This window comes from Drosophila sulfurigaster, chromosome 2R (assembly GCF_023558435.1).
Source record: "Drosophila sulfurigaster albostrigata strain 15112-1811.04 chromosome 2R, ASM2355843v2, whole genome shotgun sequence".
NCBI classification, from domain to species: domain Eukaryota; kingdom Metazoa; phylum Arthropoda; class Insecta; order Diptera; family Drosophilidae; genus Drosophila; species Drosophila sulfurigaster.
In genome coordinates this window covers 1,188,268-1,208,347 of record NC_084882.1, presented here as the reverse complement: position 1 = coordinate 1,208,347, position 20,080 = coordinate 1,188,268, and the positions used below count along the sequence as shown (strand labels likewise).

The window sequence follows — 20,080 nt, the reverse complement described above, 5'->3', positions numbered from 1 at the left end:
AGAAGGCCAAAGAAAATCAAAACAATGCACTTTGAAAAGTGCGCACTCCCGAACAACACCAATAATAATTATATTTAATATTGTGACGGATGCCGTCAGATTTATTTTTAATACTTTGCTGCGTCACACTTTATCTTTGTAGCTTTCGAATTGAAAAGAGATGGTCTAGCCTAGATTAAGTGTGGATATCCATATTGTTTGATTAATCTAAGTTCGATATCGATATTATTTAATACGATAGTAACGTGAATGGCAAAAGTGATCCTGCCAACTAAATGTGCGTCAAAATAGCTCCGCAACTTTAGCGTCACATATCGATAAAAAAATATCGGCTAAAAAACTTTTTATTTTCGTCTTTTTACGTGATACTTAAACTTAACTTAAAAGTCTAAATGCAAAACAATAGAAAATTAAATTATCTTTCTATTAAATCCATATTCGTAAAATTTCATGCAGTATTTATGCACTAAAATCGTGATTGAAAAATTGGGTAGCAACATTTTTGCAAATATCTCGGCTTTGACGAGTTGTCGGCCAAATCGGCTTATGACAAGTAATAGAGTATTGTTTTGTAAATATACCCTCAAAAATTCATAATTTTAAAACTATTCGTTTTGCGATATTTCAGGAAAAATACGATAGCCTCAGCTCCAGCCCCATACAAAATGAGCACAAAAATCAATGCTGCCGATTAATGGCCGTAACTTTTTGACTTTCTTGTCGGCCATAGCGCACATTATATTTTCGTAGATACAACTATAAGGAAGATATAAAGCAATTTTGGTTGAAATCAACTATCTGTTTTGAGAAAATTGACCTTTTCCTAACCCGCAAAAACAAGTTCATTTCGCAGGTGCATCAAATCACTGGAACCAGCGTGGAACCAGTCAGTGTTAAATAACACCATTTGAACTTTGGCGGGACTTCAAATACTTGCAGAAAATAACTAAATGAAATAAATATTACTATAATTTAAAATTACATTGAAATACTCTATTTATATATATATTACTTTGTTATAATTAATAAATATAAATTATATATAAATATATATAAATGTAGATGTGCAGCAAGCAGCTGAGCACGAGTAACTCCTTTAAATATCACATGCAATTGCATGGCGAGGATCGTCCCTATGTGTGCAACATTTGCGGCGATTCATTCAAGACACGCAACGCATACGATGGCCATGCAACGCTCCACAATCCCAACAATTCCAACAAATGTCGCACGTGCGGCAAAACGTATCGTCAAGCCTCTTCACTGCGCTCCCATCTCTTGAGCCACACCGGTGTCAAGCCCTTCACCTGCGACATATGCGGAAAGGGTTTAACACAGAAGTCCGGCTACAAGAAGCACATGCTGACGCACACGGGCGAAAAGCCGCACACCTGCGACAGCTGTGGACGCAGCTTCCGCTACTCCAGCAATTTGATTGCCCACAAACGTTCGCATTCCCGCAAAGTTGGTGCCGTCGATCAACAAAAGGAGCAGCACGAATAATGCTATATGTACGACCATATATATATATATAGAAGAAGTCACCACGAAGCCAAAACACTTCCACCTTATGAAAACCTTATGTACAAGAATCAACAAACATCAATCGGCAAGTTGCTGTTAAGTTTAGTTCTAAGTGATTAAGATTAGAATTCGGCTGGCACCGCATTTTCCATTTTGGATATTCATGCCCTGCGGCAAACTTAATATTAACATAGAATAAGTAAGGTACATTTAAATATTTTTTAAATGTAGAAATTCGAAAAGATTTGGCAGCGAAAGTTTTCCATGTAATTTCACTTATTATTGTTGAAATTATTTTATCTTTTAATTTTGAAAGAGTTGTACTTGAATTGACATTTGCTACTAATATAAATCTTGTTAATTATTCTAAGAATATTTCAATTTATTAATAATTTTTTAATTGAAAAGTTTCCTTATAATTTTATATATTTCTTTTGCTGCGACGGCGACAATTGCGATTGGGCCTGTGCTGAGCATGGGTGCGCATGTGTGCCGCCAGGTTGCGCCGATGTTTCACCATCTCGCCGCACACGTCGCACAATTGCGATTGGGACTGTGCTGAGCTATTATGGACACGCTTATGCATACTGAATGGGTCAATTACTTTATCGATTGGCTATTCGCCCGATATGACCATCTGATCCTCCTCGACCTCCAGTAGTCCCTCTTCGTCCTCCTCGGTTTCGGCCTCGGCCTCAATCTCTTCCTCCTCCACCTGGGAGGCCACTGCTTCAGCCTCATTGGCGCCGTTGCCGCCCAGCAGCTCGTTCAGCGGAAGCGGCAGCACTGTTACTGTTATTATTGTTGTTGCCAATATCCTCGAGGCCCAAACGAATAAGTTCGTCGGCACCGATATCCGTGCGCTTTAAAATGTACGATTGCTTCAACAATGGCAAACAATCGATGCAAATTTGCTGTGGCAAACGTGCTGCGGCGCCATCTTGCGGCTCACACGGCAAGCCAAAGCAACAGGTGAACATCTCTGCCAGCGTTGTGCTGCTCTCTCGCCCAATCTCGATCTCACATTTCAGCGATTTGTAGTCTTTACATGCCCGGGTGCGTATGCGGCAATTTAGCACCACGACCGCTTTGTTGCCGCTCATCTTGAAAAGAACAAGTGAATCAATTAAATAAGGCGAGTGGTTGTTTTGTTTTAAATTAATTCTTGTTACATATCTTTATTTACTTTACAACTTGTCCGTTCTCTGTCAAAAATACAAAAGGGAAGAGAGCTTAAAGAGCAGAGAGCGAAACCCTTTTAGTGTGACCAGTTCACGGTTGTTCAAGAATCTTTTGTAATGAGAAATACCAAATTGGTATATTTCAATACACCTCCTCAAAAGATATTTTGAACAATAAAAAAAAATTAGTATTACAATAATATTCTTATTCGGACAGTTGTATATTCTGGGAACAATAATAATGATTCATATTCATCTAGAAATAGTTTTAAACAAATTAAAATAAACTAGTTCTAGGATTAAGGGTTAATGATTAATCAAATCATTGGTTAATCAAAAAAAATTAAACTTCATTTAACATATTATATGTTTTTGAATCACTAATTATCAAAAAAAAAAATTATATTATTATAAATAGTTTTAATTTGTGAGACCCATTGCGCTCCTTAGGGTCAAAAATCTTGCAGCGGGCAACGGCTTCGTGAGGACATGGGAATATATCAAATAAAATATAAAAAAAATTTAATTAAATGTGAATAAAATTTGGTGACAACAAAAGGAGCATACAAATATAATTGTGGAAATGTAGCATCAAACTGGATGCAAAAACAGTATATACTATACAGTATATACATATGTTATCGAAACATCTCATCACTAACATATTAAATCAGTATATATTAAATATCGAATATCGGTTGATGTTTGCCTTACATGGTCTCACTTTTTCTTAATGTGTCTCTCTTTCGTCGTTGACCTTAGAGTAAAGACGTGTCCGTTTTTCAACATAATCCTACTTACACGATTTTTCTTTGTTTTTTGGTGTTATTTTTTTATAAAATATGTAAGTAATTTTTTCTGATAATCGAAAGTATTTTACAGTCGAGCACAAACGACTTTAATAGTCTTACTTGCTCGTTTTTCTTTTTATTTTTTTTTTTTTGTGTTGTTTTTGTTAAGCCTTTGAGCCGGGACATCGTTGGCGACCATTTATAATTTGTTTGGGCTGTTGCTGCGTTGCTATTGCTGCTGCGGCTATTTTCTTTGGCACGTTCGCGCTGTGAAAACAGACGCCTCGCATGGCGAAGCTCATGCTTCATGTGTATGTGTGTGTGACAGTGTGTGTGTGTGTGTGCAACACAGTAACCAAGCGTGTTGACCCGTTCGACACCGATTAATATGCACAGATTCACACGGCTGAAGAACTCTCTCTTCGCTGTTGCTGACACTTTTACTAATGTTAATTCGACCAAGTTTAGCTACTCACTACTTGAACTTGAACTGGAACTCTCTGTGGCCATATTTCCACTGTGTATCATAATTTGAGCATAATTATTTATCAAAGTGCGTTCATTCACCTCGCAAGTTATCGTTAGTGTTTGCCTCTTTGTCTTGAGTAAAATCGTTTTATTCGAATTTGAAATTTAAATAGAGTTCGATTAAAGTTGATGCAATTTCTGTTGCTGGTTACTGCAATGTTGCATTAAATATAAATTAAAATTGCAGATAGGTTCTGGCATGCATTCGCCACTTACATATGCGTATAATTAAAATATTTGAAATCACTAAGGGCAACGTTGCATTAAATATAAATTAAAATCGCTATTATTTGTTTATTGTATTTTTTTTGTTATTTGGTCAAACACGATTTGCTATTTGTTATTAACAAAAATGTTAGCGAATGGACTGCTAGAAAAGCGCTGCAAGACATCGGATTTATTGCAGGATATCGGCATTATCCGATAGAAATGTTAAAGCGCGATTGAAATGTGCAAGGGCACACAAAATTGGCCTGTTGACGATTGGAATCGTGTTGTCTGGTTAGACGAGCCAAATCTTAACTTTCAGCAATACTGCTGGCGTAAATCCGGAGAACGAATCCAGAGACACCATGTAAAACAAACTGCATAACATGGTGATGGAAATATTATAGTCTGGGGATGCTTCACATGTTGGCATGTTAGTTCTCTACACTTAATAGACGGTATTAATAGCCAAAGAAGCACCGTTTGGTGTTCCTTCTCATCTAAGACATCATTGGTCGAGCATCTGACTGCTTAAATAATTTTTAACGACCTGCGACTTTTTGAACAAGATATCCCCATACCGAAACACTTTGCGAAAATTGTTAAGGAATGGATTAGAAAGCAAAAGTTTAAATTAATGGAGTAGCCAGCACAAAGTCCCGACCTCAATCCGATTGAAAAGACGGCTCAGGTAGTACGAAGTAGCTCCATCAAACATGGGCAAACTTTGGGAGCGTGTGTTGAAGCAGAATAGAGTCTTATTCCTAAAAATATTTTCTGATTGTTCAAAATATTTCATTTTTATCGATATATCAGCAACATCGATATTCATTGTGCAACTACTACTACGATAGCCTGTATCGTTACAATTTAGTGTAAAACGTCAAAACGTCTTTTTCAAGATGAGCGGCAACAAAGCGGTCGTGGTGCTAAATTGCCGCATATGCACCCGGGCATGTAAAGACTACAAATCGCTGAAATGTGATATCGAGATTGGGCGAGAGAGCAGCACAACGCTGGCGGAGATGTTCACCTGTTGCTTTGGCTTGTCGTGTGAGCCGCAAGATGGCGCCGCAGCACGTTTGCCACAGCAAATTTGCAGGAAGCGTACATTTTAAAGCGCATGGCCATCGGTGCCGACGAACTTATGCGTTTGAGCCTCGAGGATATTGGCAATAACAATGCCAATAGCAGCCACAACAATAATAAAAGCAACTGTCTTGCTGTCTTCTGAATATGTTATATTTTACCTGACACAATAAATAGAAATTTCTCGACTTTTCTAATTCTAATTCGGGCGGGGTAATGAGCCAGTTGAAGTGGGCCAACTCCGTCGCCATCGCCATCGCCGTCATCAACTTCAACATTTTCATCTCTTTCGCTTTCATAATACCCGTTAGCCACAATTAGGTGGCCGGGTATGCTAGATGAATGTTAAACGCAAAAGGCTGAAGATAATAAGAAAGCAAAGCATATTAAGCTAACGAGAAATTAGAAGGTACTAAACTTGTTGATGCGAGCGCATTGCTAAGTGAGAGGCACACCTCCGCTCCGCCGACCGAAAAGCACTCAAAGCACTTTTTCGCTCACTAGCAATGCGCTCAATGCGTAAGAATGCACTCAAGCTCCAGTGCTCTCAGCTTCTCTCTCCACAACTCACCACCGCTGAGCCGCGCTCAGCATAGATCGACGAAATGCCGTCGGCATTTTTCTGAGAGTTAGTTCTGAACCACGTCTCTTGTACACCGGTTGCAAACACCCCCAAACTCTGTGCGTCCAAAACCCGCTAAGTCTTGAAAATATACAATATATATATAGTGAAAACCGCGAGTGCTTTTATTTCGGGAAGAAGGAAAATTCTGGTATTTCAGCTCCCCCACGACAACATTTGGTCCTTCGAGCCGGATCCACTACATTGTCATTTCATCGGTATTCCAGCATACATCCGCAGATAAGTACCACTAGTTTTTTCTTTCCTATTCCTTCCCCCGGTCGTCCGCCCTTCCAGTTCGGCCATATTGCGCAAAAGTTTTTCCAATAGCTTTTGCCAAATTGCCTTCTTTTTCTTCGGACGACCTTTTCCGCCAATCGCGTACGTATGTATGCATGTGTGTTTTTCTTTTTTTTCTGAGTGCAAGTGCAAGTGCAAACAGTGATAAGTGGAAAGTATTCAAAGAGAGAAATATACTAAAGTGCGAATGTTATATATTGTATACTCCATACATACATATATAAACATTTAAATTAAATAACTTAAATTCCAGCATTTCGTTTTTCTTTATTTTTTGTCTGTTGTACGTTTGTATGTCGCGATAATCGCCGACATACATTCATACACATATTTGTGCTCTTCATTTGTCCGCAAGCGCACCGGCTTGCAGCCGCGCTTGCTCTCGCGCTCTCACCGCACACACACGTTATTTGTACACTGCGCTCTTGTCGGCTTGCAGCCGCACTTGCTCTCGCTCTCTCGAGTTTTACATACAAACATACGTGCACTTCGCTTGCTTAGACGCTGGCAGCGCAGTGCAAGCATACATACATACATACGTACACACTTTTGTGCATGCTTAACCGCTTGCATAAGTACTTCTGCGAGTGAAGTAATAGATTGGCAGGGCAGCGGTAGTCGCACTCGACATTCCGCGACTTATTCACGGCTATTTACATCCGAAATCCAAGACTGTCGGAAGTTGAGAAACTTTTCCATCTGAACTCCAAGACTAGCGGTGAAGCCCATGCCATTGTGTCGAAGTCTCCTTTGACCAATGAAGGGTTTCAGTCGGCGTGGTCCAGCTTGACTGAGCGTTTCGAGAACAAACGGTTGCTCGTGAACAGTCAGCTGCGAGTCCTTTTCAATTTGCCCGCCATTGGGCAAGAGTCGGGTGCAGCCATTCAGGAGTTGCAGAGCACCATTCAAGGGTGCCTGACGGCCTTAGAGCACTCAAGGATCAACACGGAGAATGTCCGTGAGCCTCCTAGCAGCGAAGACTAGAGTTGCACCTATCAAGACGGTCTCTACCTCGTCTTGAGCTGTGCGGAGCTCTCCTGTTGGCAGAATTATCCGCCGCCCTCCTACCACATTTTCCCACCCCCGACGCTGAGACGTACCTGTGGACAGATTCCACTATAGTTCTGGCATGGCTGGATAAGCAGCCATGAAAGTGGACCACTTTCGTGGCGAACCGAGTGGCCAAGATTCACTCGGTGAACGGCACTTGGCAACATGTTCGTTCCGAACACAATCCAGCCGCTCTGGCGAGCCGCGGTGTCTCGCCGCAAGAGCTATTGGCCAGTCGCCTTTGGTGGCAGGGGCCTGAATGGCTGACGCACTCACCAGCGCAGTGGCCTTCACCAGTCATTGGGCTCGATACTGAATTGGAGTGTCGAGCGGTGAAGGTCCATGCAGCGCAAGGCCTATGTGAGGACTTCCTCGACCGTTTCTCCAGGTTCGATCGAGCGCTCCGAGTGTTTGCGTATGTGCGAAGGTTTGCCCAGCGTTGCCGCCATCCCAAGGTCTCGTTTCCAGAGACGCTCAGCTCTCAAGAGCTTGCAGAAGCTCAAGAGAGGCTGATTGTACAGGCTCAGAACCGTGTATACGCGAAAGAGTGTGCTTCCCTCCGATCCCATAATCGTTTAATCGGGTCAAGCGATATCCTAAGCTTGAATCCGTTCCTTGACAAGCAAGGTGTCCTGCGTTCCTGTGGACGCGTAAGAGCGTCCACCTCCTTATCCTACGACGAACGGCATCCAATAATTCTCCCGTTCGGCTGCGTGTTTTCACGCCTCCTGGTTTCGTTCACGCATCAAGTCTCCCTCCATGGAGGCAACCAATTGGTGATGCGGCTGGTCCGAACCAAGTTCTGGATTCCTGCTAAGGAACTTGGTGAAGACAGTAATTGGTGCATGCAAGACCTGCGTGATACATCGCCGCAAGCTCCAGTCGCAGCTGATGGGTGATCTCCCAACCGCTCGGTCGACCTTTTCGCGACCTTTCACTAACTCCGGAGTAGACTTCGCCGGTCCCTTCGACGTCAAGAGCTACGTCGGACGGGGCTGCAAGATTACGAAGGGTTACGTATGTGTCTTCGTGTGCTTCAGCACGAAGGCAATCCATCGTGAGGCGACCACGGATCTGACAGCAGAAAAGTTCTTGGAAGCTTTTTCCCGATTCGTGGCACGGTGCGGGTGCCCTCTTCACATGTACTCTGACAACGGGAAAACGTTCGTCGGAGCCTCCTCCATTCTTTCCAAAGATTTTGTGGAGAGCACCCGCACCCTGATTCTCACCACTCACAGCCATCAAGGTCTTGCATGGCATTTCAACCCACCGGGTGCCCCTCATATGGGGGGTCTCTGGGAAGCAGGCGTCAAGAGTTTCAAGACGCATTTCTACAAAACGGTTTCCTCCGTTAAACACACGTTCGAGGAACTCTCCACCCTCCTGTCCAAAATCGAAGCGTGCCTCAATTCGCGGCCTCTGTCTCCTATGTCAGAGGATGTGAGCGACTTGGCGGCACTTACTCCCGGTCATTTCCTGGTGGGGGGTTCACTACTTTCCATGGCGGAGCCAGAGTCCAGAGAGGATGTGGAGTCCATCCGCAACCGCTGGCAACGGCTCAAGGCTCTCCATCAGCATTTCTGTGTGCGATGGAAAAACGAATATTTGAAGGAGTTGCATAAGCGGAATAAGTGGCAGTCACCCTCGCGCGATCTCCAGATCGGTGACATGGTGGTCATCAGAGAGGAGAATAGACCACCACAAGAATGGCGCCTGGGGCGTGTGCTAACCGCTTGCCCAGGCGCTGATGAAAGGGTCCGTGTGGTAGACATCCAGACGTGTCGTGGTGTTTTCCGCCGACCAGTTGCAAAGCTGGTCCTCCTTCCAACGGGACCCACGCTCTGAGTCGCCCACTCTTCTCTCTGCTGCCATCCACTATCCTGTGGTTTCCTCTTCCGGCTTATGCAACTCATACCGCGCCATTTTCTTCACGTACTCTATTGTTTCTTCTTTTTCTCTTCCTTTTGTTTTTCGTTTTTTGGTTCTTCTTTTTCATCCCGTTACAGTTTACCATGGCGTCCTCCAGAAGATCATCCTGCTCCCTCTCCGACGAAGTGTGCTTGCGAAGGCTCTTCTCGCCAGCGCGCTCCATTTCGCCTCCGACTGCCGGCTCTCCGCCGAGACAAGTCGCCCCGATGGAGACGGTTTGCCCAGCTGACGCCAGAGAAGCGGCTCCGGGAAGTACTTGTCAATAAGTACTGTCCCAACTGCTTGGCTCATCAGCACTCCGGGGGCACTTGCCGCAGCGGTGGACGGTGCAGGCATTGTGGTGAGGACCACCACTCCATGCTGCACATGCGGGATCTTAATTCCAAGCAGCGGTTGGCGCGACAACCGAGGGGCCGACGCGACCACCCGGCACCCACCAGAGGAGGACCATCGTCATCCCGGATGAACCGGCCCACTTCCCCACACACCAGGCCCGTGCCTAGCCCCGCCTTGACATTGACGGCACTACTCCAGTGCAAGGGAGTGAGTATTTTCCCCACCGCGGCGGTCTGGCTAGACACGGGGAAGACGACCTTCGAAGCTCGAGTGCTCATGGATCCGTGCTGTCCCGTAAGCCGCATCAGCGAGTCAATGGCAGTGGCCATGGGCCTCTCCATCACTCGCGTGGGCGCAGAAGGAGTGTGCACGGCAACGTTGCGCTCCAAGACGTCACCCATGAGCCGGGAGGTCGTCTTCAAAACAAATCCGCAGTTCCAAACAACGACGCCCACCAGGACTGTCACACCAGCCGGGCCAAGTTTTTTCAGCAACCTCGTGTTGGCTGACAAGGACTGGTTCCGCTCGGCATCGGTCTCGGCAGACTTGTGGGCTGATGTGTACCCGGACGTCGTGCTACCGGGTATCCTCCCGGGCCAAGGCGGACTGCCTATGGCACAGAATTCCACGCTGGGCTGGATTCTGTCAGGCACCTGCTACTAGCAGTTTTCGTTGCAATCCCAATATTGCAAGGGGGGGAGAATGTTGATGCGAGCGCATGGCTAAGTGAGAGGCACACCTCCGCTCCGCCGACCGAAAAGCACTCAAAGCTTTTTCGCTCACTAGCAATGCGCTCAATGCGTAAGAATGCACTCAAGCTCCAGTGCTCTCAGCTTCTCTCTCCCACAACTCACCACCGCTGAGCCGCGCTCAGCATAGATCGACAAAATGCCGTCGGCATTTTTCTGAGAGTTAGTTCTGAACCACGTCTCTTGTACACCGGTTGCAAACACCCCCCCAAACTCGGTGCGTCCAAAAACCCGCAAAGTCTTGAAAATATACAATATATATATAGTGAAAACCGCGAGTGTTCTTATTTCGGGAAGAAGGAAAATTCTGGTATTTCAGCGCCCCCACGACATCAAAACTAAATCATCGATTTTGTAATGCTAACATAACATATTATTTTAATATGTTTTATTATATTATGGCATATGTCATAATATAGGCTTAACATTTGTATTTATTTATTTGACATAATATTCGACTTAAGAAATATTTTCTGATTGTTCAAAATATTTCATTTTTATCGATATATCAGCAACATCGATATTCATTGTGCAACTAACTACTGGCAGGCTATCGTTACAGTTTAGTGTAAAACGTCAAAACGTCTTTTCAAGATGAGCGGCAACAAAGCGGTCGTGGTGCTAAATTGCCGCTTATGCACCCGGGCATGTAAAGACTACAAATCGCTGAAATGTGATATCGAGATTGGGCGAGAGAGCAGTACAACGCTGGCAGAGATGTTCACCTGTTGCTTTGGCTTGTCGTGTGAGCCGCAAGATGGTACCGCAGCACGTTTGCCACAGCAAATTTGCATCGATTGTTTGCCATTGTTGAAGGAAGCGTACATTTGAAAGCGCACGGCCATCGGTGCCGACGAACTTATGCGCTTGGGCCTCGAGGATATTGGCAACAACAATGCCAATAGCAGCCACAACAATAATAACAGCAACTGTCTTGCTGTCTTCTGAATATGTTATATTTTACCTGACACAATAAATAGAAATTTCTCGACTTTTCTAATTCTAATTCGGGCGGGATAATGAGCCAGTTGAAGTGGGCAACTCCGTCGCCATCGCCATCGCCGTCATCAACTTCAACATTTTCATCTCTTTCGCTTTCATAAAACCCGTTAGCCACAATTAGGGTGGCCGGGTATGCTAGATGAATGTTAAACGCAAAAGGCTGAAGATAATAAATAAGAAAGCAAAGCATATTAAGCTAACGACAAATCAGAAGGTACTAAACTAAATCATCGATTTTGTAATGCTAACATAAAATATTATTTTATTATGTTATATTATATTATGGCATATGTCATATTATAGGCTTAACATTTTTATTTATTTATTTGACATAATATTCGACTTAAGAAATATTTTCTGATTGTTCAAAATATTTCATTTTTATCGATATGTCAGCAACATCGATATTCATTGTGCAACTAACTACTGCCAGGCTATCGTTACAGTTTAGTGTAAAACGTCAAAACGTATTTTCAAGATGAGCGGCAACAAAGCGGTCGTCGTGCTAAATTGCCGCATATCCACCCGGGCATGTAAAGACTACAAATCGCTGAAATGTGAGATCGAGATTGGGCGAGAGAGCAGCACAACGCTGGCAGAGATGTTCACCTGTTGCTTTGGCTTGTCGTGTGAGCCGCAAGATGGTACCGCAGCACGTTTGCCACAGCAAATTTGCATCGATTGTTTGCCATTGTTGAAGGAAGCGTACATTTTAAAGCGCACGGCCATCGGTGCCGACGAACTTATGCGCTTGGGCCTCGAGGATATTGGCAACAACAATGCCAATAGCAGCCACAACAATAATAACAGCAACTGTCTTGCTGTCTTCTGAATATGTTATATTTTACCTGACACAATAAATAGAAATTTCTCGACTTTTCTAATTCTAATTCGGGCGGGATAATGAGCCAGTTGAAGTGGGCAACTCCGTCGCCATCGCCATAGCCGTCATCAACTTCAACATTTTCATCTCTTTCGCTTTCATAAAACCCGTTAGCCACAATTAGGGTGGCCGGGTACGCTAGATGAATGTTAAACGCAAAAGGCTGAAGATAATAAGAAAGCAAAGCATATTAAGCTAACGAGAAATCAGAAGGTACTAAACTAAATCATCGATTTTGTAATGCTAACATAAAATATTATTTTATTATGTTATATTATATTATGGCTTATGTCATATTATAGGCTTATCATTTTTATTTATTTATTTGACATAATATTCGACTTAAGAACTATTTTCTGATTGTTCAAAATATTTCATTTTTATCGATATGTCAGCAACATCGATATTCATTGTGCAACTAACTACTGCCAGGCTATCGTTACAGTTTAGTGTAAAACGTCAAAACGTCTTTTCAAGATGAGCGGCAACAAAGCGGTCGTGGTGCTAAATTGCCGCATATGCACCCGGGCATGTAAAGACTACAAATCGCTGAAATGTGAGATCAAGATTGGGCGAGAGAGCAGCACAACGCTGGCAGAGATGTTCACCTGTTGCTTTGGCTTGTCGTGTGAGCCGCAAGATGGTACCGCAGCACGTTTGCCACAGCAAATTTGCATCGATTGTTTGCCATTGTTGAAGGAAGCGTACATTTTAAAGCGCACGGCCATCGGTGCCGACGAACTTATGCGCTTGGGCCTCGAGGATATTGGCAACAACAATGCCAATAGCAGCCACAACAATAATAACAGCAACTGTCTTGCTGTCTTCTGAATATGTTATATTTTACCTGACACAATAAATAGAAATTTCTCGACTTTTCTAATTCTAATTCGGGCGGGATAATGAGCCAGTTGAAGTGGGCAACTCCGTCGCCATCGCCATAGCCGTCATCAACTTCAACATTTTCATCTCTTTCGCTTTCATAAAACCCGTTAGCCACAATTAGGGTGGCCGGGTACGCTAGATGAATGTTAAACGCAAAAGGCTGAAGATAATAAGAAAGCAAAGCATATTAAGCTAACGAGAAATCAGAAGGTACTAAACTAAATCATCGATTTTGTAATGCTAACATAAAATATTATTTTATTATGTTATATTATATTATGGCATATGTCATATTATAGGCTTAACATTTTTATTTATTTATTTGACATAATATTCGACTTAAGAAATATTTTCTGATTGTTCAAAATATTTCATTTTTATCGATATGTCAGCAACATCGATATTCATTGTGCAACTAACTACTGGCAGGCTATCGTTACAGTTTAGTGTAAAACGTCAAAACGTCTTTTCAAGATGAGCGGCAACAAAGCGGTCGTCGTGCTAAATTGCCGCATATCCACCCGGGCATGTAAAGACTACAAATCGCTGAAATGTGAGATCGAGATTGGGCGAGAGAGCAGCACAACGCTGGCAGAGATGTTCACCTGTTGCTTTGGCTTGTCGTGTGAGCCGCAAGATGGTGCCGCAGCACGTTTGCCACAGCAAATTTGCATCGATTGTTTGCCATTGTTGAAGGAAGCGTACATTTTAAAGCGCACGGCCATCGGTGCCGACGAACTTATGCGTTTGGGCCTCGAGGATATTGGCAACAACAATGCCAATAGCAGCCACAACAATAATAACAGCAACTGTCTTGCTGTCTTCTGAATATGTTATATTTTACCTGACACAATAAATAGAAATTTCTCGACTTTTCTAATTCTAATTCGGGCGGGGTAATGAGCCAGTTGAAGTGTGCCCACTTCACTCCGTCGCCATCGCCATCGCCGTCATCAACTTCAACATTTTCATCTCTTTCGCTTTCATAATACCCGTTAGCCACAATTAGGGTGGCCGGGTATGCTAGATGAATGTTAAACGCAAAAGGCTGAAGATAATAAGAAAGCAAAGCATATTAAGCTAACGACAAATCAGAAGGTACTAAACTAAATCATCGATTTTGTAATGCTAACATAACATATTATTTTAATATGTTTTATTATATTATGGCATATGTCATAATATAGGCTTAACATTTGTATTTATTTATTTGACATAATATTCGACTTAAGAAATATTTTCTGATTGTTCAAAATATTTCATTTTTATCGATATATCAGCAACATCGATATTCATTGTGCAACTAACTACTGGCAGGCTATCGTTACAGTTTAGTGTAAAACGTCAAAACGTCTTTTCAAGATGAGCGGCAACAAAGCGGTCGTGGTGCTAAATTGCCGCATATGCACCCGGGCATGTAAAGACTACAAATCGCTGAAATGTGAGATCAAGATTGGGCGAGAGAGCAGCACAACGCTGGCAGAGATGTTCACCTGTTGCTTTGGCTTGTCGTGTGAGCCGCAAGATGGTGCCGCAGCACGTTTGCCACAGCAAATTTGCATCGATTGTTTGCCATTGTTGAAGGAAGCGTACATTTTAAAGCGCACGGCCATCGGTGCCGACGAACTTATGCGTTTGGGCCTCGAGGATATTGGCAACAACAATGCCAATAGCAGCCACAACAATAATAACAGCAACTGTCTTGCTGTCTTCTGAATATGTTATATTTTACCTGATACAATAAATAGAAATTTCTCGACTTTTCTAATTCTAATTCGGGCGGGGTAATGAGCCAGTTGAAGTGGGCCAACTCCGTCGCCATCGCCATCGCCGTCATCAACTTCAACATTTTCATCTCTTTGCCGCTTTCATAATACCCGTTAGCCACAATTAGGAGCAGGCTGGCAGGGTATGCTAGATGAATGTTAAACGCAAAAGGCTGAAGATAATAAGAAAGCAAAGCATATTGAAGCTAACGACAAATCAGAAGGTACTAATCTAAATCATCGATTTTGTAATGCTAACATAACATATTATTTTATTATGTTATATTATATTATGGCATATGTCATATTATAGGCTTAACATTTGTATTTATTTATTTGGCATAATATTCGACTTAAGAAATATTTTCTGATTGTTCAAAATATTTCATTTTTTTCGATATATCAGCAACATCGATATTCATTGTGCAACTAACTACTGGCAGGCTATCGTTACAGTTTAGTGTAAAACGTCAAAACGTCTTTTCAAGATGAGCGGCAACAAAGCGGTCGTGGTGCTAAATTGCCGCATATGCACCCGGGCATGTAAAGACTACAAATCGCTGAAATGTGATATCGAGATTGGGCGAGAGAGCAGCACAACGCTGGCAGAGATGTTCACCTGTTGCTTTGGCTTGTCGTGTGAGCCGCAAGATGGTGCCGCAGCACGTTTGCCACAGCAAATTTGCATCGATTGTTTGCCATTGTTGAAGGAAGCGTACATTTTAAAGCGCACGGCCATCGGTGCCGACGAACTTATGCGTTTGGGCCTCGAGGATATTGGCAACAACAATGCCAATAGCAGCCACAACAATAATAACAGCAACTGTCTTGCTGTCTTCTGAATATGTTATATTTTACCTGACACAATAAATAGAAATTTCTCGACTTTTCTAATTCTAATTCGGGCGGGGTAATGAGCCAGTTGAAGTGGGCCAACTCCGTCGCCATCGCCATCGCCATCGCCATCATCAACTTCAACATTTTCATCTCTTTCGCTTTCATAATACCCGTTAGCCACAATTAGGGTGGCCGGGTATGCTAGATGAATGTTAAACGCAAAAGGCTGAAGATAATAAGAAAGCAAAGCATATTAAGCTAACGACAAATCAGAAGGTACTAATTTAAATCATCGATTTTGTAATGCTAACATAACATATTATTTTATTATGTTATATTATATTATGGCATATGTCATATTATAGGCTTAACATTTGTATTTATTTATTTGACATAATATTCGACTTAAGAAATATTTTCTGATTGTTCAAAATATTTCATTTTTATCGATATATCAGCAACATCGATATTCATTGTGCAACTAACTACTGGCAGGCTATCGTTACAGTTTAGTGTAAAACGTCAAAACGTCTTTTCAAGATGAGCGGCAACAAAGCGGTCGTGGTGCTAAATTGCCGCATATCCACCCGGGCATGTAAAGACTACAAATCGCTGAAATGTGAGATCGAGATTGGGCGAGAGAGCAGCACAACGCTGGCAGAGATGTTCACCTGTTGCTTTGGCTTGTCGTGTGAGCCGCAAGATGGTGCCGCAGCACGTTTGCCACAGCAAATTTGCATCGATTGTTTGCCATTGTTGAAGGAAGCGTACATTTTAAAGCGCACGGCCATCGGTGCCGACGAACTTATGCGTTTGGGCCTCGAGGATATTGGCAACAACAATGCCAATAGCAGCCACAACAATAATAACAGCAACTGTCTTGCTGTCTTCTGAATATGTTATATTTTACCTGACACAATAAATAGAAATTTCTCGACTTTTCTAATTCTAATTCGGGCGGGGTAATGAGCCAGTTGAAGTGGGCCAACTCCGTCGCCATCGCCATCGCCGTCATCAACTTCAACATTTTCATCTCTTTCGCTTTCATAATACCCGTTAGCCACAATTAGGGTGGCCGGGTATGCTAGATGAATGTTAAACGCAAAAGGCTGAAGATAATAAGAAAGCAAAGCATATTAAGCTAACGACAAATCAGAAGGTACTAAACTAAATCATCGATTTTGTAATGCTAACATAACATATTATTTTATTATGTTATATTATATTATGGCATATGTCATATTATAGGCTTAACATTTGTATTTATTTATTTGACATAATATTCGACTTAAGAAATATTTTCTGATTGTTCAAAATATTTCATTTTTATCGATATATCAGCAACATCGATATTCATTGTGCAACTAACTACTGGCAGGCTATCGTTACAGTTTAGTGTAAAACGTCAAAACGTCTTTTCAAGATGAGCGGCAACAAAGCGGTCGTGGTGCTAAATTGCCGCATATGCACCCGGGCATGTAAAGACTACAAATCGCTGAAATGTAAGATCGAGATTGGGCGAGAGAGCAGCACAACGCTGGCAGAGATGTTCACCTGTTGCTTTGGCTTGTCGTGTGAGCCGCAAGATGGCGCCGCAGCACGTTTGCCACAGCAAATTTGCATCGATTGTTTGCCATTGTTGAAGGAAGCGTACATTTTAAAGCGCACGGCCATCGGTGCCGACGAACTTATGCGTTTGGGCCTCGAGGATATTGGCAACAACAATAGCAGCCACAACAATAATAACAGCAACAGTGTTGCCGCTTCCGCTGCCTCCGCCAATCAAGAGTATGTTGTGAACGAGCTGCTGGGCGGCAACGGTGCCAATGAGGCTGAAGCAGTTTGCTCGTTTTTTCTTTTTTGTTGTTTTTGTTAAGCCTTTGAGTCGGGATGTCGTTGGCGGCCATTTATAATTTTTTTTGGGCTGTTGCTGTGTTGCTATTGCTGCTGCGGCTATTTTCTTTGGCACGTTCGCGCTGTGAAACAAGACGCCTCGCATGGCGAAGCTCATGCTTCGTGTGTATGTGTGTGTGACAGTGTTTTTTTTTTTGTTTTGGTTTTGCACCCCGGCAGGAAAATCTTCAAAAAGATGCCCTCTACCTCCTGTAGAGAGGTATGTGCGATTCTTACGCACTAGAAACCTCCGTATGCTCTTCTGTCCTTTGTAGGCTCACCGGGACTGTCAATTAAGTTATTACTTCGATGAGCCGGATGGTGTGCTCCAATGCACACAATCGTCAGTGTGGCTCGCCTCTTACGGCAAGCTGCGAATATGAAGGGAGTTGTTGATCAACTATAGACTAGCAGGTCTATTAGCTATCTCGTCAGCTCGGACCTGCTTCATAATGTTGACTATCAGGGTCTGTCCTGTCTTCCAGGAATCCTCGTCTGCCATCATTGCAGCCAGAAGACCCCTTGGGCTTAACATCGGCCCTACAAGTCTACAGATTTGCTCTCTTTCGCTAGTAAATCTCGGGCAGTGTAGGAGCACGTGCTCGGCCGTCTCCTCGTCGTTTATGCAGTACAAACAGTAGGGGGTATCCACATGGTTGAATCATTGAAGATACCCTCGAAAGCAGCCGTGATCCGTTAGGAACTGGGTTAGATGGTAGTCCAGCTCCTTGTGTTGACACTTGATCCAGGTAGCGATGTCTGGTAGTAGTTCATAGGTCCATCGCCCCTTTCTTGATGCTTGTCATCTACGCTGCCACTCCTCCAATTGGCGCTCGTACGCCGTCGACCGGTTTACGCCTTCGCGAATTTCCGTTAGAGCGTTTATCTCCAGGCCTACTGGTAGCATACCTGCGAGAACCAGCCCCGCGTCCTCTGAGATGGTCCTAAAGTCTCTGATAAGCCTTAGAGCCATGGTTCTGTAGGTTGCCCGCGCCTCTTTGAGGTAAGACGGTTTTACCGTAGCTCTGCTCCATATTGGTGCTGCGTACAGTAAAGTTGCCTTCGCAACCGAGGCCAGCAGTTTCCTTGGCATTCTCGGACCCCCCTACGTTTGGCATCAGTCTACTCAGGGCGGCGGTCGACATAGCGGCCTTCCTACTAGCATATTGCACGTATTCCCTGAAGTTGAGTCTATGGTCAATCATAACCCCCAAATATTTTAGTGACCTAGCTGATTCAAGTTGTATTCCGCCTACTGTTATATACGACACTCTCTAGCCAATCAGTGGCAGCTCTGATTGCATCGTTGCAGGTGGTTTGTAGAACAGTCAATGTTTTGGCACATCGTCCGCGAAGCAGTGCAACTTAGCGTTTCTTGATTTCCTTATATTCAGGATACCATTGTACATGATGTTCCACAGGATTGGACCGATCACAGATCCTTGTGGGACACCCGAGGTAACTTGGTACTTTTTTTGGGGGCTTCACTCGTTTCGTACCAAAGGACCCGCTCTCGGAAATAGCTCCCAACAATATCCCTGAGATATTTAGGGATACCCATGTTTCCCATGGCGCTGAGGATGCTGGTCCACTCAGGCGAGTTAAAGGCGTTTTTTACCTCAAGGGTGGATATCGCGCAGTATTCCTTCGTTCCTCCTAGCCATCTTTCTCCGTCCAGCGCGTTTTGTGCGATGTTTCGAACGTCAGCCAACGCATCAAGGATGCTTTTCCCCTTTCGGAACCCATACTGTTGGTGCGATAGTCCACTGGGGCCCTCAGTGATCGCCTCCAGTCGGCAGTATATAATCCGTTCGAAAAGCTTTCCCACTATGTCTAGTAGGCATAGGGGACGGTAACCACTGGCAGTGTTGGCGTTACCTTTACCCTTGGGGATGAGAATAAGCCGTTGGTTTTTCCATATTTTGGGGAATATCCCTTCAGCAAGGCACTGTTGGAAAGTGTTGCTAAATAATTCCGGCTTTGCCTCCGCTACGGCTTTAACTACGATTCCTGGTATTCCGTCCAAACCAGGAGCTTTGCTGGGCCTTATCCTTTTAGTGGCTTGCACTATTTCCTCTGGACTGATGGCAGGAAAAGGCACGCCAGGGGGTAGGTTCAGCCGGTTGCCAAAGGGAAGCTTCTTTCGGGAACATTTCCTCTACGATGGTGGCCATTGCACCGGGCTCCATTTGTAGCTTGCCCGCCGAAGTTTTTAACTTTTTATAAATTATCTTATATGCAGAGCCCCATGGGTTCTCGTCAATACTGTCGATCAGATCCTTAAATGCTCCAGCCTTCGCTATCGCGATTGCCCTCTGTAGTGCCGCCCGAGCTGTTCTGTGGCGGTTCACTAATTGCAGGTGTTCGTCACGTCCTCTCCGCCGCTGGGCTCTTCTTCTTGCTGCGAGGCACTCTGCTTTCAAAAGTCGCAAGGACTCACTCCACCAGTAAGCAGGTGGCTTGCTTCTGTTTGACTTTTTTCGCGGCATTGTAGCATCGCACGTCGAT

The 20,080-nt window shown here is 43.7% G+C and overlaps 3 protein-coding genes across 3 annotated transcripts; 2 read left to right on the top strand and 1 right to left on the bottom strand.

Annotated features, from left to right (window-relative positions):
* The first annotated feature begins 1,062 nt into the window (after positions 1–1,062).
* On the top strand, positions 1,063–2,109 carry LOC133835600 (zinc finger protein Gfi-1b-like). The gene is made up of 2 exons (XM_062265607.1): positions 1,063–1,583; positions 1,631–2,109. The coding sequence occupies exon 1, from the start codon at positions 1,063–1,065 to the stop codon at positions 1,501–1,503; it is 441 nt and encodes a 146-aa protein (XP_062121591.1). The 3' UTR covers positions 1,504–1,583; positions 1,631–2,109.
* A 44-nt stretch (positions 2,110–2,153) lies between these two features.
* On the bottom strand, positions 2,154–3,190 carry LOC133838472 (uncharacterized). Its single transcript, XM_062269591.1, has 2 exons — positions 2,711–3,190; positions 2,154–2,627 (listed from the first exon to the last, which is right to left on the bottom strand). The coding sequence occupies exon 2, from the start codon at positions 2,625–2,627 to the stop codon at positions 2,262–2,264; it is 366 nt and encodes a 121-aa protein (XP_062125575.1). The 5' UTR covers positions 2,711–3,190; the 3' UTR covers positions 2,154–2,261.
* Positions 3,191–7,634: 4,444 nt separating this feature from the next.
* Positions 7,635–9,137, top strand: LOC133835584 (uncharacterized). The gene is made up of 2 exons (XM_062265579.1): positions 7,635–7,747; positions 8,111–9,137. The coding sequence occupies exons 1-2, from the start codon at positions 7,635–7,637 to the stop codon at positions 9,135–9,137; spliced, it is 1,140 nt and encodes a 379-aa protein (XP_062121563.1).
* Positions 9,138–20,080: the final 10,943 nt, after the last annotated feature.